Source organism: Oryzias latipes, chromosome 24, assembly GCF_002234675.1.
Source record: "Oryzias latipes chromosome 24, ASM223467v1".
Taxonomy (NCBI): Eukaryota; Metazoa; Chordata; class Actinopteri; order Beloniformes; family Adrianichthyidae; genus Oryzias; species Oryzias latipes.
Window position 1 is genome coordinate 2,477,048 of NC_019882.2, and position 13,233 is coordinate 2,490,280.

The 13,233-nt window shown below is 43.4% G+C and overlaps 2 protein-coding genes across 5 annotated transcripts; one reads left to right on the forward strand and one right to left on the reverse strand.

Moving 5' to 3' along the window:
• Positions 1–1,233: 1,233 nt before the first annotated feature.
• Positions 1,234–7,862, forward strand: trmt6 (tRNA methyltransferase 6). The gene is made up of 12 exons (XM_004083335.4): positions 1,234–1,516; positions 1,682–1,812; positions 1,927–2,036; positions 3,671–3,762; positions 3,828–3,911; positions 3,978–4,102; positions 4,179–4,349; positions 4,434–4,594; positions 5,576–5,661; positions 6,096–6,198; positions 6,278–6,364; positions 7,441–7,862. Exons 1-12 carry the CDS (start codon positions 1,410–1,412, stop codon positions 7,594–7,596), a joined length of 1,413 nt encoding a protein of 470 aa, XP_004083383.1. The 5' UTR covers positions 1,234–1,409; the 3' UTR covers positions 7,597–7,862.
• Positions 7,863–7,895: 33 nt separating this feature from the next.
• On the reverse strand, positions 7,896–12,084 carry chgb (chromogranin B). Of its 4 annotated transcripts, none has more exons than XM_023953115.1 (8): positions 11,853–12,012; positions 11,727–11,776; positions 11,542–11,632; positions 10,515–11,371; positions 9,721–10,184; positions 9,489–9,552; positions 9,295–9,390; positions 7,896–8,189 (listed from the first exon to the last, which is right to left on the reverse strand). In XM_023953115.1, the coding sequence occupies exons 1-8, from the start codon at positions 11,917–11,919 to the stop codon at positions 8,112–8,114; spliced, it is 1,767 nt and encodes a 588-aa protein (XP_023808883.1). In that variant the 5' UTR covers positions 11,920–12,012; the 3' UTR covers positions 7,896–8,111. The 4 variants fall into 4 exon arrangements, with proteins under 4 accessions (XP_023808883.1, XP_023808882.1, XP_023808884.1 ...); XM_023953114.1 differs by having other exon boundaries at positions 9,721–10,406; XM_023953116.1 differs by having other exon boundaries at positions 9,721–11,371; positions 11,853–12,084.
• Between the last annotated feature and the right edge of the window lie 1,149 nt (positions 12,085–13,233).

Below are 13,233 nucleotides of genomic sequence, written 5' to 3' on the forward strand. Positions count from 1 at the left end.
CGCTGCTGCTGCGGCGGGGGTCTTGGTGTGGGGATGGCTGGGCACTCCTCCTCCTTCTTTTAACATTCCACCATCCATTTTAGAAGAACATAAACACTCACCTGAGCACAGGTGTTAGCTCACCTTTGCACTAATAGTTTGCATGATTGAATGAATGAAAGATTTCACACTAGTTGGTTTAAAGGAATAGGTATGCGTGTGTGAACACTATCTGTTTTGTGTACATGTTGACATGTGGACATTTTTACAGCTAGCAGGTGTGTTGATGACATTTCAGAGTGTGTGTGAACAGGCCCCGCCCTTTTTGTACTACATTTGAACCTTACCGTAATGTTAAACAACCAGTAAACCTGTCTGCTTTATGCTGCTTCATGGTCTTACCCCCCCCCCCCCCCCCTCCCAGTATCACCCCCCCCCCCCTCTAACATCCCTCTCTCTTCTTCCCTCCTTTCCTTTTCCGTCCGGTCCAACACCAAAGATTTTCAAACATATTGAAATTAATAAAGTACCTTTGGTTTGTCTCAAGATTAATAACCCCTCTTGTTAAAGTAAAATATGTCCAACACAAGAGGCCCTCAGCTCTCATCTGTTTGCCCAGCTGTTGGACAGGACAAGTTAGGAAAAAAAAAAATAAAAAAAAATGTTTCCTTGAAACCCGGTACCATACCATCTGTGTTACACAAATTAATCAACCACGAATAAGTAGGGTACATCTATTGTTTTTCTTTGTTTTTTAGGGTAAATCTATTGTTGACTTTTGGACTTTCTGTTGACTTAATATTTACTTATTGCTATTATTTCTTATTTTTATGGACTTACTATTAATTTATTATTATCTATTATTATTATCATTGACTTCTAAATAATTTAAACTACATGTCAAAGAGGTCTAAAACTTCTAAATGTTTAGAAATTCCTTTTAGTATTTTTTTAAAGTCCTGCAACTATGCATGTTTCATTAAAGTTTGAGCTTGTTTCTCTTATTTAACAACAAATGATTTATATATATATATATATATATATATATATATATATATATATATATAAATATATATATAAATCATTTGTCATAATCATTTTATATAAAGTTATTTAGATGCCACCAAAAGCAGTAGAAAGCGTTGTCATGTGGGCGCCGACGACCTTACCAAGATGGCGTCGCTCCACCGGAGGCCAGGCGTCCCAAGCGGGTGTGTCTCTTCTAGCGATATAACTCATTGATGTCAACGACGTACAAATCAGTCTGCGATTGATTAGTATTCCTGGAAGGCTACTGAGAACGAAAGCTAACACGTGCTGCTAACTTTTACTACTTTACCTGTTTTCTTGTCGATATTTGTCCTGTTTTTAAGTGGAATCGTTCAATTTGAACGTTTTCTGTCCCGTTTAGTGATAATCTGGTTTGCTATATGGCGGACAATGGAGACGACGAGGATCATTACAGAATCAAAGAAGGCGACTACGTAGTTTTGAAAAGAGGAGACATCTATAAATCTGTGCAGATACTTCCAAAAAAGTAAGTTGGACATGAAAAAAGCAGTAGGAATTTGAAAATACAGTGCCTCTTATGTGTATTGCTTATTGTTTGATGAGCTGGAATAACTGGGAACGAATTAAAAGGTATCAGACCGGACCTAATTTGATGTTACTCAGCACCATCCTCCTTCCGGTCTGCTCACAGAAAAGTGATTTTTGAGAAGCAGTGGATTTTCCTGGATAACGTGGTGGGATGTTTGTACGGAAACACGTTCGAGATCCGGTCTGGAGGGGGTCTCCAACTTCAAAACACCAAGACCACCGAGAGCCCCCCAGGTGGGAATCACAAAGACGTCATCTGCAGCTGTGGTTTTGTCAAGAGCAAGAAGTCATCTTCATTCATTCATCCGATGTTTCTGCTCTTCTTCTTCATGATTCACGGTCCTTCAGACTCAAAGGTGGCGGGAACAGACAACAGGAATATCATTGATGATGGGAAATCCCAGAAACTCACCAAAGATGACATCGAGAAGCTGAAAGATCAAGGTCTGAAGGGTCAGGTACAGACAGAACTTCACTTCCTAGTCTGGGTTCGGTTTTAGCAAGAATAACAAGCAAAAAACAATTTAAACGAAACAGACATATACTAAATCTAAAATGTTAATATTTGTTCGTTAGAAAAACAAATCCATTGTTTACAATAATGGATTTTTCAAGCTATAAATATAGATTTTGTGTGAATTTGCAGTAATTCTTGGGAACTTCAACAATGACCAGAATAACTCTTTTTTTATTTTTTTTAAATCAAACTTTATTTATAAAAAGCGCTTCCCATGCTTTTTGATACACTTCAAAAACAAAATAAAGGAACAGCTTCACACCCTAAATGCAGACAGAAAAAGGTAATAAAGAACATATTCTATTCTATTCTATTGCCACAAGGAAATACACGGGCTAAAATAATTACAAGAAAACGTTCAAATGAAATATTTTCAAATACGTACAAGAAAACATTAAATAAATTATAATACAATAAAACTAATCAAGTGCGATTATCTTAAAGGTGGGTCTTTTCTTAAAAACTTTTACATTTTACTTTTTTTCCTTCCAACTTCAACAGTTTGAAAACATCTTAAACTTTGTGTTTAATCTAATAAAAACAAGTTTGTTTGTGGACTTCAGGTTTGTCAGAGCAATGTGATCAAAAGTACTTTTTAATAGTTTACTTTAATTTTAATTAAGCTTTTTGTGATTACCTTGATTATCTAAAAAAAAAAAAAAAGTTTTTTTAACATCTTTTTTAAAAAAGTAAAGTAATTAAATATCTGAAAATATTGAATGAAAATAAACGAGTGGATTTGTTATCAAATCAATAATACTACACCAATATCCACAAATGATCAGGATTACTTTTTATTCACATTTGACTTTTAACGTTTATTTGATTTATTTAAACTTTTTAGGTTTCAACTGATAAAAAAAAATTCTAAATTAATTTTTTTGTCTGTTCTACGTTTGTTAGAGAACATGTCAAATGTTTTTAAAAAAACAGTTTGATTTTTACAGAACTTTATGCATTTTTCTGTGGGTGATTCGCATCCAAACGTTTGCGTTTTGTTGTACTTTTGGTATTTTTCCAGGATCCAACTTTTTCTTCTTTTTTTTTACTGAAAGTCTTCAGTTAAAAAAATCTTTCAGCCGTTTAAACCCCATTTATATGATACAAATCTGAATTTTTGTTCAGATTTACAGGATTAGATTGGATTTAAATTACCAGTTTGAGCAATTTCAAAATGTATTTGACTTTTGTGTTTAACTTGATTTTGTAAAAACACTTCAAAAGTGCTGAAACCGATAAAAAAGGTTGTTTAGTGTCTTTAGAAATAAATAAAAAAAAGTAGAGAAGCTTCAATGTTTGAAAATGTTTTTAAAAATTAGAGGGGGGGGGGGGTATTCAGTGGGGTTCAAAATGTTTAAATGGCTCCACTACTTTTTAAGACTGAAAATAACAGCATGATTTGGGTGTAAAGTAAATCTAGTCTTGGATTAAGTTCTGTAATCTCAGTCAAATCTATCCTGAGTTTAAACAACTTTTTTATTTTTATTTTTTTAATTTTTAATATAATGTGAGACTTTTGGTGCTGGACTCAAAGAGAAGAATGTTCTGGTGAGTCCCTCCATGTTTACTCCTCAGGAAATCATCCAACAGCTCATAGAGAACAGCGCCACCTTCAGTAACAAGACGGAATACGCTCAGGATAAATACATTAAGAAGAAGAAGAAGAAGTGAGTCCTCCAGCGGCCTCGCAGACGGACTTGTCTTGTTTTCTGACGTTTCCTTTTTGTTTTAGGTATGAGAACACTGTGACGGTTCTGAGGCCGACCTGCCGGATCCTGGCCATGATGTACCACGGCCGTGAACCGGGAAAGATCTGGTGAGTCGAGCGAACGCGCCGATGGTGGAAACATAAACTTCATGCTTGTGTTTCCGTGGGACGCAGCCATCTACGCTACGACACTCTTGCCCAGATGTTGACGCTGGCAAACATCCACGCCAACAGCAAGGTTCTGGTGTTTGAGACCTGTGCCGGACTCGTGCTGGGATCCATTATGGAGCGAATGGGAGGTAGTATTATGGTGTGGGCACGAAGCCTCTCCCCTCGAGTTCTCCAAACTCATTCCTCCGTTTCTGTGTGGTCCAGGCCACGGCACCGTTGTCCAGATGTTTCCAGGAGGCGGTCCTGTCCGGGCCGGCGTGGAGAGCTTCGGCTTCCCCGCACATTTTTACGAGACGCTGCACGAGTTCCCCATCTGCCACCTCAACGCTTTGGAGGCGGGAATTCTGGACACCTTCGCCAAAGCCCCTGATGCTGGTGTGAAGTTCTTACTGATAACTGATGACTGATGTCCGCTACTGGAACACGTGGAGGAGAACTTTATGTTTTTATACGTTAAAGGTGAAAAAGAGTCCAACATGACCGCAGAGGAGGAGGACGTTCTGCCTGGAGCCGACCCGCAGGGCGACAGTCCAGAGGAGCAGAGGATGGAGACGGTGAGCGCAGACGACAAAGTTCAGGACCAGAAGAAGCAGGAGGAGGAGAAACGCAGAGAAGCCAAGGTGGGTTCCAGCTTCAGAAGCCTCCAGACCTTCTGACCGCATCGCTTGAGGTCAAAGTGTCAGTGATCGGTGTTGGACTTGAGCTGAACTTTAGTCTGAAGGTGGGGCTCAAAGATGAAACTGACAGGTTGTACTTTCAGCTCTCTGGTACCTACGCTTCAGAGAAGCCAAAGAAGGTCAAACACCTTGGTTGCTTCCAAAAATGGTCCACTGGTCCGTCTGCGTTCTTTAACCAATCAGAATGTTTAGATCGCCTCAGCCGTCTGATGTTCGTCTCTCTGCAACTCAAACTTTACACAGGAGTTCTGTTTCCAGTCTGTTCAAAAAATACAGGAAACCGGTCCGGGTTTCAAAATAAAAACTGGTACTTTCAAAATAAATGTTGTTACTGTGATGTGTTTAAGTGATAACTCACGTCCACCTTCGCCGTGGACGTCCAAAGTCGAATTTTTATAACAGAGAGGACTCGCTGAAGCAGGAGGGGGTCCAAAGTTGTAATTATTGATGGGGCGGGGGTCGCAGGAAGCTGGGGGGAGGGTGGCAGAGCAGAGACGCAACGGGGGCGACGTAAACCGCCTGTCGGATCCTCACGCCACACGAGGGAGACGCGCCGCAGACGGGCCGGTGTGCATCCGGCTTTAGGACCATGCAGGCGTTCCTCCCGCTGGAGGCAGGAACGGTGTTTTTCGCAGCACCGATCACCAAACCTGGTTGAAGTTTTGAGGCCGGAAGCTCCTCTGGAGCGAAGCTCCAAAAGTTTGGTTCATTTGACGCCTCGGAGCTTCGCTGCAGGTTAGTCACGGCTGATGACGGGACATCAGAGTCCAGCGTTGGTCCCATTGGGGGCTTCTAGCAGACTTTAGGTGTAAAAATATAAATGTCTCGTTTGTTATCGTCCGGCTGTTTTGGAACCAAAACCAACGGAGCAACAGCAAAACCTGGTAATGATCCAAAATTGCATCTTTTTTTCTGTTTTGGAAGGCTCAAGAGAAGAAGGTGAAGCAGGAGGAGAAGCAGAGGAAGCTGGCAGCGGCTGCGGCCCGACTGGACGGCAGAAATGCTGACGGGTTGGTTTCTCTTTCCTCCTCCTCAGCTCTTCCAGCCTCCGTGGAGCTTTGACGCCTCGCAGGTTTAGGAAATGACAGTCATTAGAAAGGAAATCCGCTTAATTGTCAGGTCATTTCCATTCTTGGCGAAAACCTCTGTCCTCTAAACGAAAAGGAGAATTTCCTTTTCAGCTTTTTTATCTTGATGGATGGCTGAGTTGGTGTGAAGGTGGCGTTCGCTGCTGAATTCCAAGTATTGATCTGCTGGGTTTATGGTCGCAGCACCATAAACGCCGTGGCGTTTGTCCTAAATCAGCCTCGGCTGTTGACTCTCATCCAGCAGCAGAAGAAAACGGATGCGCCGCAGAAAGCCGTTCGTCTTGCGCCTCCCGCTTTCCCGCGGTCACGCCGCCGCCGCAGCTCTGCGGCTGACGTTTGTGTTTCTGCACGCGCAGGCTGGTCATCGCGAGCCGCTTCCATCCGTGTCCCGTCCTCCTCCGCCTGCTCCGGTTCCTCTCCCCCTCCAGACCTTTTGTGGTTTACTCCCAGTACTTGGAGGTAAGGACCGGTGTGAGGGTTTCCACCTTGGAGCGCGTGTTTCCTGTTAAAGCTGCGTCTTTCCTTCCCGTTCCTGCAGCCTCTGATTGAGTGCTACACCAAGCTGAAGGAACAGGGGGGCGCGGTCAGCCTCAAACTCACCGACACCTGGCTGAGGCATTACCAGGTAAACCAGAACCAACGTTCTCATTAGTTCTACATGTGAGATCATCCGCTTTAGATTTATTTGCCTTTTTTTATTTAGCTAACTAAAAAAATGGTATTTTAGTGTTAAAACTTTGGAATAACTGCTTAAAAGTGCATATTTTTACAAATATTGTCATTAGAAAGTTTTGGTTTTGATACTTAAAGTCCCACTTTGATCAACTTTTGATCTATTTTCAGAGTGTTCACAGTGTTTTTTAAATTATGATGGTGCCGTTTTCTAGGACATAGTTCCTGCAGAGCGGCCGGAGTTCAGCAGAAATTCACCTCCGACTCGTGGACGGGACTGTTGCCGTGGAGTAGCCCCGCCCCCCCTGAAAAGTTCCTTCATTTCTGATGTGGTTCTCAGATTATTTCATGTTTTAAATCCTTTGTACAAAAATAAAATCTTCACCAAAAACCCGTAAAACTTTAGAAAGAGGAGCAAATCCAGCCGCTGCCCAACGTCTGCCTCCGTCATCACAGTGCTGCTCCTCAGTCAGGGGTCAGAGGTCAGCAAGCAGAGCGTCATTCTGATCGAACCCGTCGCCGTGCCTCCCGAGTGAGGAGGTGCAGGAGTTTCCTCAAATGTAGACATTTTTTAAAGAGCCACTACAATAAAATAAAAAAAAGGTTTCCTGATGATGAAGGACACAAACAAAGAAAGTTGGGCTTTAAATTTTATTTCTTTGTATTTATTCCAATGAATCAAAAGTAGATGATAAAAAAGCGTTGTATTTGTGGCGTTGACATTTTGCTGGTATAGTGACAAGGCAACGTGGGGGGAGGGGGGTTGCCGAACGCAGAGGTGACTTTCTGATGAACTCCTGCCGCTCCGCAGAAACTACGTCCTAGAAAACGACTGTTTTGTTTTTTCATTTTGGCTAAAATCGCCATAATCATCGTGAAAAGATCGCTGGTTACGTTTTGGAAATGGATCAAAGACGCGCTGGAGTCTGAAAATCCGCCGCATCTCTGCACTAAAGAACCATCTTGGCTTTTGATTCTCGTCTCGTTCATCTGCCTTCGCTGAGTCGACAGACGCTCTTCTTCGTGCAGGTGCTGCCCAACAGGACGCATCCTCGCCTGCTGATGAGCGGGGGCGGGGGCTACCTCCTCTCAGGAACCACCGTGGCGCCGGAGCCGCCCGCAGGCTCCACGCCCAGCGAGGAACCGGCGCCCAAGAGGCAGAAGCTGAAAGCCACGGAGGGGTGAAGAGACCCCGGCCGTCTGCCGGGGGTCCCGCTCAGGACGCGGCGTCGGTCAGAGGCGTTTCTGGAAAAGGGGGCGGAGCATCTGCTGCGGGTGGTGGGGAAGCGGCTGCACCACAAATAGACCGTCAGCCCAAAAAAAGGGGCGTGAATTTTTATTTTTTGAATTTGTTTTGATGGTTTTTTTAGACGTTTAGTTAATTAATATTATTATGATGCTTTGACCTCTGTTCACTTTGAGAAATAAACTGGAGATATTTTTTGGTCCCAGAATAATTGTTTTTATTGAGACACATTAAGCTGTTTAGAATAGGATTTTTATTTTATTGTTTTTTATAATTAGTCACGTTTCATGTTGCACACAAAAATCCATGCCATGCATTTCAAAGAACATCAACATGTCGCTAAAATGAGAACTTTATGCTCAAATTTAACCACTTTTGTACTTTCTTCTTTTTTTTTAGTCATTTTAAAACGAAGGACAAACTATAAAACACTCGGGATTGTTGATCGTCAGGGTTACGCGTTCTCATGCAGCTTTGCAGCCATTTTCTGCAGCTCCATGTCCATCACTGCCAGGTTTTCCAGCTCTTTCTCCTAAAAGGAACACAGAAAGAGAAACTGACTTTATCTGAGCGCTGACAGGAATCCAGCCTTCTGACCACAGAGTCTGCATGTCGCCGAGGCATAAACCGCTTCCTACATATTGTGCTGCAGCACTGATGAAGCAAGTTTTTAATAATGGGAGGTTTTTTAAAGAGGGAATGATTGTGCAGTGATACTGTAGACGATGTAAAAAAGGGAGAAAAGAGGCAAACACGCTGAGATAAAGGCTGGGAAAGTGGAGTTTTCATGTCCTGCATCAGTTCCTGGACTGAAGGACCAGATTGTTTTCGCAATTCCTCTTTGTCGCTGCGCCTTTGAGTCCCACGGTAAAATACAAACGTTGATGACATCACAGCGAGAGACATGTAAAAAGGAAAGAAAGAATGGGGCCTAGGTGATATCCTAAGGAAGTTTTGAAACTATTATGGGATGGGCACACGACCAGCAGGAGTAAGTGAAGAGAAAACTTTGGGGATCGTCACATAATTTGACACACTTTCGGCCGGGTTAAGTCTACGACCAAAGTTTCATTGACCTTTGACCTCAAGAAGAGGCAGCCGTTTGGAATTTTACCCCAGAGAAATCCCCTCAAGTACAGTCTACAAATTCGAAGTCCTCGTTGGAATTTGCATCTAATGCCTCCTAAGTCCTGAAGCATCATTGGGAAGCAACTTGTGGAAAAAACAGAGTTAGAAGTTGTAGATGTAGCATGACGAGCTCACTGGAATATTGTAAAGAATCTGAATGAAACAACATTGCATAGAATATGAACATATTATAAATTTGGGCTTTGTTGACAAAGAAAGCCTGTGTTGGTAAGGAAATCAAAAAAATTACTTTTGCCAATTCTTGTAAAAATGACAGACATGTTCGTTACCCCCTGGCGACCAAAAAAAGAAATGGTTGCTATGGAGATGATGCAACAGAAAAGCTGCCATTTTGAAAAAAGTGTTTTTTTCCCCCCCCCATTAATTTGTCACGTGGGTGTCGGGGGTTGTGAGGGGCATGTGGCAGCTTTAGTTTTAGACTTGTCATGAGACGGAGATGCTTTTTGGATTCACCAGGTCCTGCAGCACAAACGAAGACGCTCATTTACCTCCTGGGGCGTAAGCACCCTCTGCTGTGAGCCCCTCCTAGCCTCCTCGTACGCTGGGTTCCCCTTGTAGCTCAGCAACTGGGCCAGCTCACTCATCTGGACCAAACACAACCAAAAGGTGGTGTCACGTGGTGCAACAGAAGCTGCCAATGCTCAGAGGAATTCTGTCTCGCCTTCAAAAGTATCATGAATACCTTGTTGGATGCAGCAATCGGTTCATCTGAAGCTCTCCTATACCAAGCAGGCGGGTAGTCGGACCTGTAAATCCAGGAAAAGAGCTTCTTAGATAAGTGGGATTTATTATTACTGTATGACTTTATGAGCAACATGCATTAAAGTTGCATATTTGTACACCTGATATTACCAACACCTGCGGTAAATCATGCTGCAGGAGGAAATAAAAGAAATATATGACAATAGAAGAACCTCTGGGCTTCATCTTCATCCTTTGCTTCCTCTTCATATTTGGAGTCCTCCTGGTCCTCATCTTTTGATGCACCTCCGCGCTTATGAAACTTCGTTTTGTGGTGGTATCGATGCGTTGGTTTCCAAATCCGCTTTTCTATTTCTCCAACGTCGTTTGATGGCCTTTTCTCCAAATCCCAGGACTCCTGACTGCGTTCTCCTTCTGGTTCTTCCTCAACCCCCTCTTCATCACGTCTGTGTCTTCTTTGGTGGTATCTTCCAGGTCTCCATCCCCTCTTGTCATATCCAGTGTCAAAATCCCAGTATTCCTGACTGCGTTCTTCTTCAGGCTCTTCATCGCGTTTGTGTCTTATTTGGTGATACCTTCCAGGTCTCCACTTCCTCTTGTCCACATCCCAGGATTCTTGGCTGCGATCTTCATCCGGTTCCTCTTCAACCCCCTCTTCATCACGTCTGTGTCTTATTTGGTGGTATCTTCCAGGTCTCCACTTCCTCTTGTCCACATCCCAGGATTCTTGGCTCCGATCTTCATCTGGTAGTTCCTCAACTCCCTCTTCATCACCTCTGTGTCTTATCTGATGATACCTTCCAGGTCTCCACTTCCTCTTTTCCACATCCCAGGATTCTTGGCTGCGATCTTCATCCGGTTCTTCCTCAACCCCCTCTTCATCACGTCTGTGTCTTATTTGGTGGTATCTTCCAGGTCTCCACCCCCTCTTGTCATATCCAGTGTCAAAATCCCAGTATTCCTGACTGCGTTCTTCTTCAGGCTCTTCATCGCGTTTGTGTCTTATTTGGTGATACCTTCCAGGTCTCCACTTCCTCTTGTCCACATCCCAGGATTCTTGGCTGCGATCTTCATCTGGTAGTTCCTCAACTCCCTCTTCATCACGTCTGTGTCTTATCTGATGATACCTTCCAGGTCTCCACTTCCTCTTGTCCACATCCCAGGATTCCTGACTACGTTCCTCATCTGGTTCTTCCCCATCTTCTAACAGCTCTTCATCACGCTTGTGTCTCCTCTGATGGTACCTGCCCGGTCTCCAGTTCCTCTTCTCCGGTTCAGCGTCTACGTCCCAGTAGTCCCGGTTGTCTTCTTCACCGGGTTCTTGTGGTTCATCACTGCGTTTGTGGAACTTTTTCTTGTGATGATAACGATGTGTGGGCTTCCACATTCGCTTGTCTCTCTCTTCATCATCCTCGTGCCTCCCGCCGATATCCCAGTACTCTTCGCTACGTTCTTCCACTGGTTCTTCCTGCATTTCTTCATTGTGTTTAGTTCCTCCTTGATGGTATCTGTCTTCATCTTCCTCAACATTCTCTAATCTTTTTCCCATCACACCCCAGCTCTCCTGACTGCGATCATAATCCTCCTCTTCCTCTGCCCGCTTAGGTCTCTTCGCATGGTATCTTCCAGGTTTCCAGCGGCTCCTCTTCTCCCGATTTTCCGGCTCTTTAGTTCTCTGGTCCAGGTCTCCATCCAGACCATCTTCATCTTCAGGGTTTCCTGTTATGCCTCCCACAGATTTCAGAAGCGCCTCAACGTCCTTCACATCTGCTGGCTTTGACACAGGCGGGAGACCAGGCGATGCTATCTCCATGGTAACGGTCCCCCCATCACTGTTTTTGTCCGGTGGTGCATGTTTGACCCCTTTAATAAACAGTGTAACAGAAAAATATCATCCACTTGGTTTGTGGTAAAATACACATCATTTTATTTTATAGACAAACTGGGTCTTGGTTCTTATGGGTTAAAAAACTTTTAAACATCTTTTAACGGATGTAAGGTTAATTGTGTGAGGAGACTTCAGTGATCCATACCTGCTAGGAGAAGATCTCTGCAGTCTGGATCCAGCTGGGAATCCGCCTTGGACAGAGCTTTGGAAAAAACTTTAACCAAACACCGTTTGACCTGAAAAATTCAACAGTTTTCTTAGCAAACGGGACCAAATGATAATAATAATAATAATAATGTAAATTTCAAATTTGAGTCAATAAGATGGTACCATGTCTTCCACCTGCCCCTCTTTGGCCAAAGGAAGCGACAGACTTTCTGCTTGAGGAGGAAAAAAAGACATGCGTGAGACACAGGAGCTGTCCCTGGTCCTGAACGGATCTCCGAAATCACCCACCCGCGATCAGAGCCGCCGCCACCACGACGAAGACGGCTTTCATCCTGACGGAGGAGTGGAGACGCATCCGGGACGGGCTGTGAGTGCTGAGGTCCAGCTCCGGTCGTTGCGCTGCGCTGCGCTCTCGGGGCGCCTGCTGCTCTGAGCGGAGGAGCGGAGCCTCAAATAAGGAGGGGAGCGCGCCGCAGGAGCGTGGGAGGAGGACGGCTCCGGGCTCTCCGCGTGTCCTGACTCGTTAGAAGATGGCGAATTGAGTTAAAGTTGATGCGCAGAAAAGGTCGATCAACTTCACCTGGAGTGCATTTGTAAATCTACTTAGTGTCGTGATGCGTTCAGGTGATGGTTTGCAGCAAAAAACACCGTGAAAGCTAAACATTTAAATGCTTTCCATTCTTTTCTCAATTAATACATTTCCTCTGTTGAATTTTCTTGCACGAACGCCTAAAAATCATCCATACTGAGGTATGTGTGCAGCACTATCTGACATTTAAAACAAGTTTTAAAAGACTCATTCCACATTGATGCAAGAAAAGGCAACAAAATGTCCCCTGAATGGAAAGAGAGTCAGTCATTTTTCCATTGTCTACTGGCAGAAGAGTTGGATGCACATGAGGGCACATGGTTTGATTTGTTTCCTCCAGGATATTTGCAGACTTTCTCTTTCTTAAAATGAAAAACCTCCTTCTTTGACATTGTGTTTATTTGCAGAGATGCTCTCTGCTGCAGCCACTGAGCCATCCCTTTAATAATAAATATATATATATTTAAACACTTATATTTACTAAAGTCTGAGCATTTACGGGCTAAACAATTGCAGCTTGATTCACTGAAGTCTTTCAGGCTCAACCGGAAAACTTTTATGATCTGGAGGCGACGCTTCAGCTGTTTATCCATTTCAAAAGTGCTGACTCCAGCAGACTTGAACTTTTTTCTGGCTCATTGTACCAAATGCTGCAGAGCTCCTTTCTCCTCATTTCTCTGTAGGCTTCACTTCAGGTATTAGTCATTTGTAATGCACAACTTCCTAATTTTGTGCCAATTCTCATGCACATATTTCCAAAAATTAGTTCTATCTTCATTCTTTTCTATTATCTTATGATTGTACTCTTATGTCTTTTTTTGTCTTTTTTATTGGTCAGTTTTTGAAATTCACATCCATACCAATAAAGATTTCCAGTTCTCTAGAACCTTCTGTCGTCGTTGTTTCCGCCCTCACGGATGGATACGGGATAATTCCACATCGATGCTGTTCCTCAGAAACAACCATGACAGGAGGGTTGAACAGGTTTTTAAACACTTTAGCCAGACTTTGCCCCAGATTAGAGCATTTGAAACATGAATTCTGTTTAATCCGAAGCATGATGCCATGTTCTGAAAATGG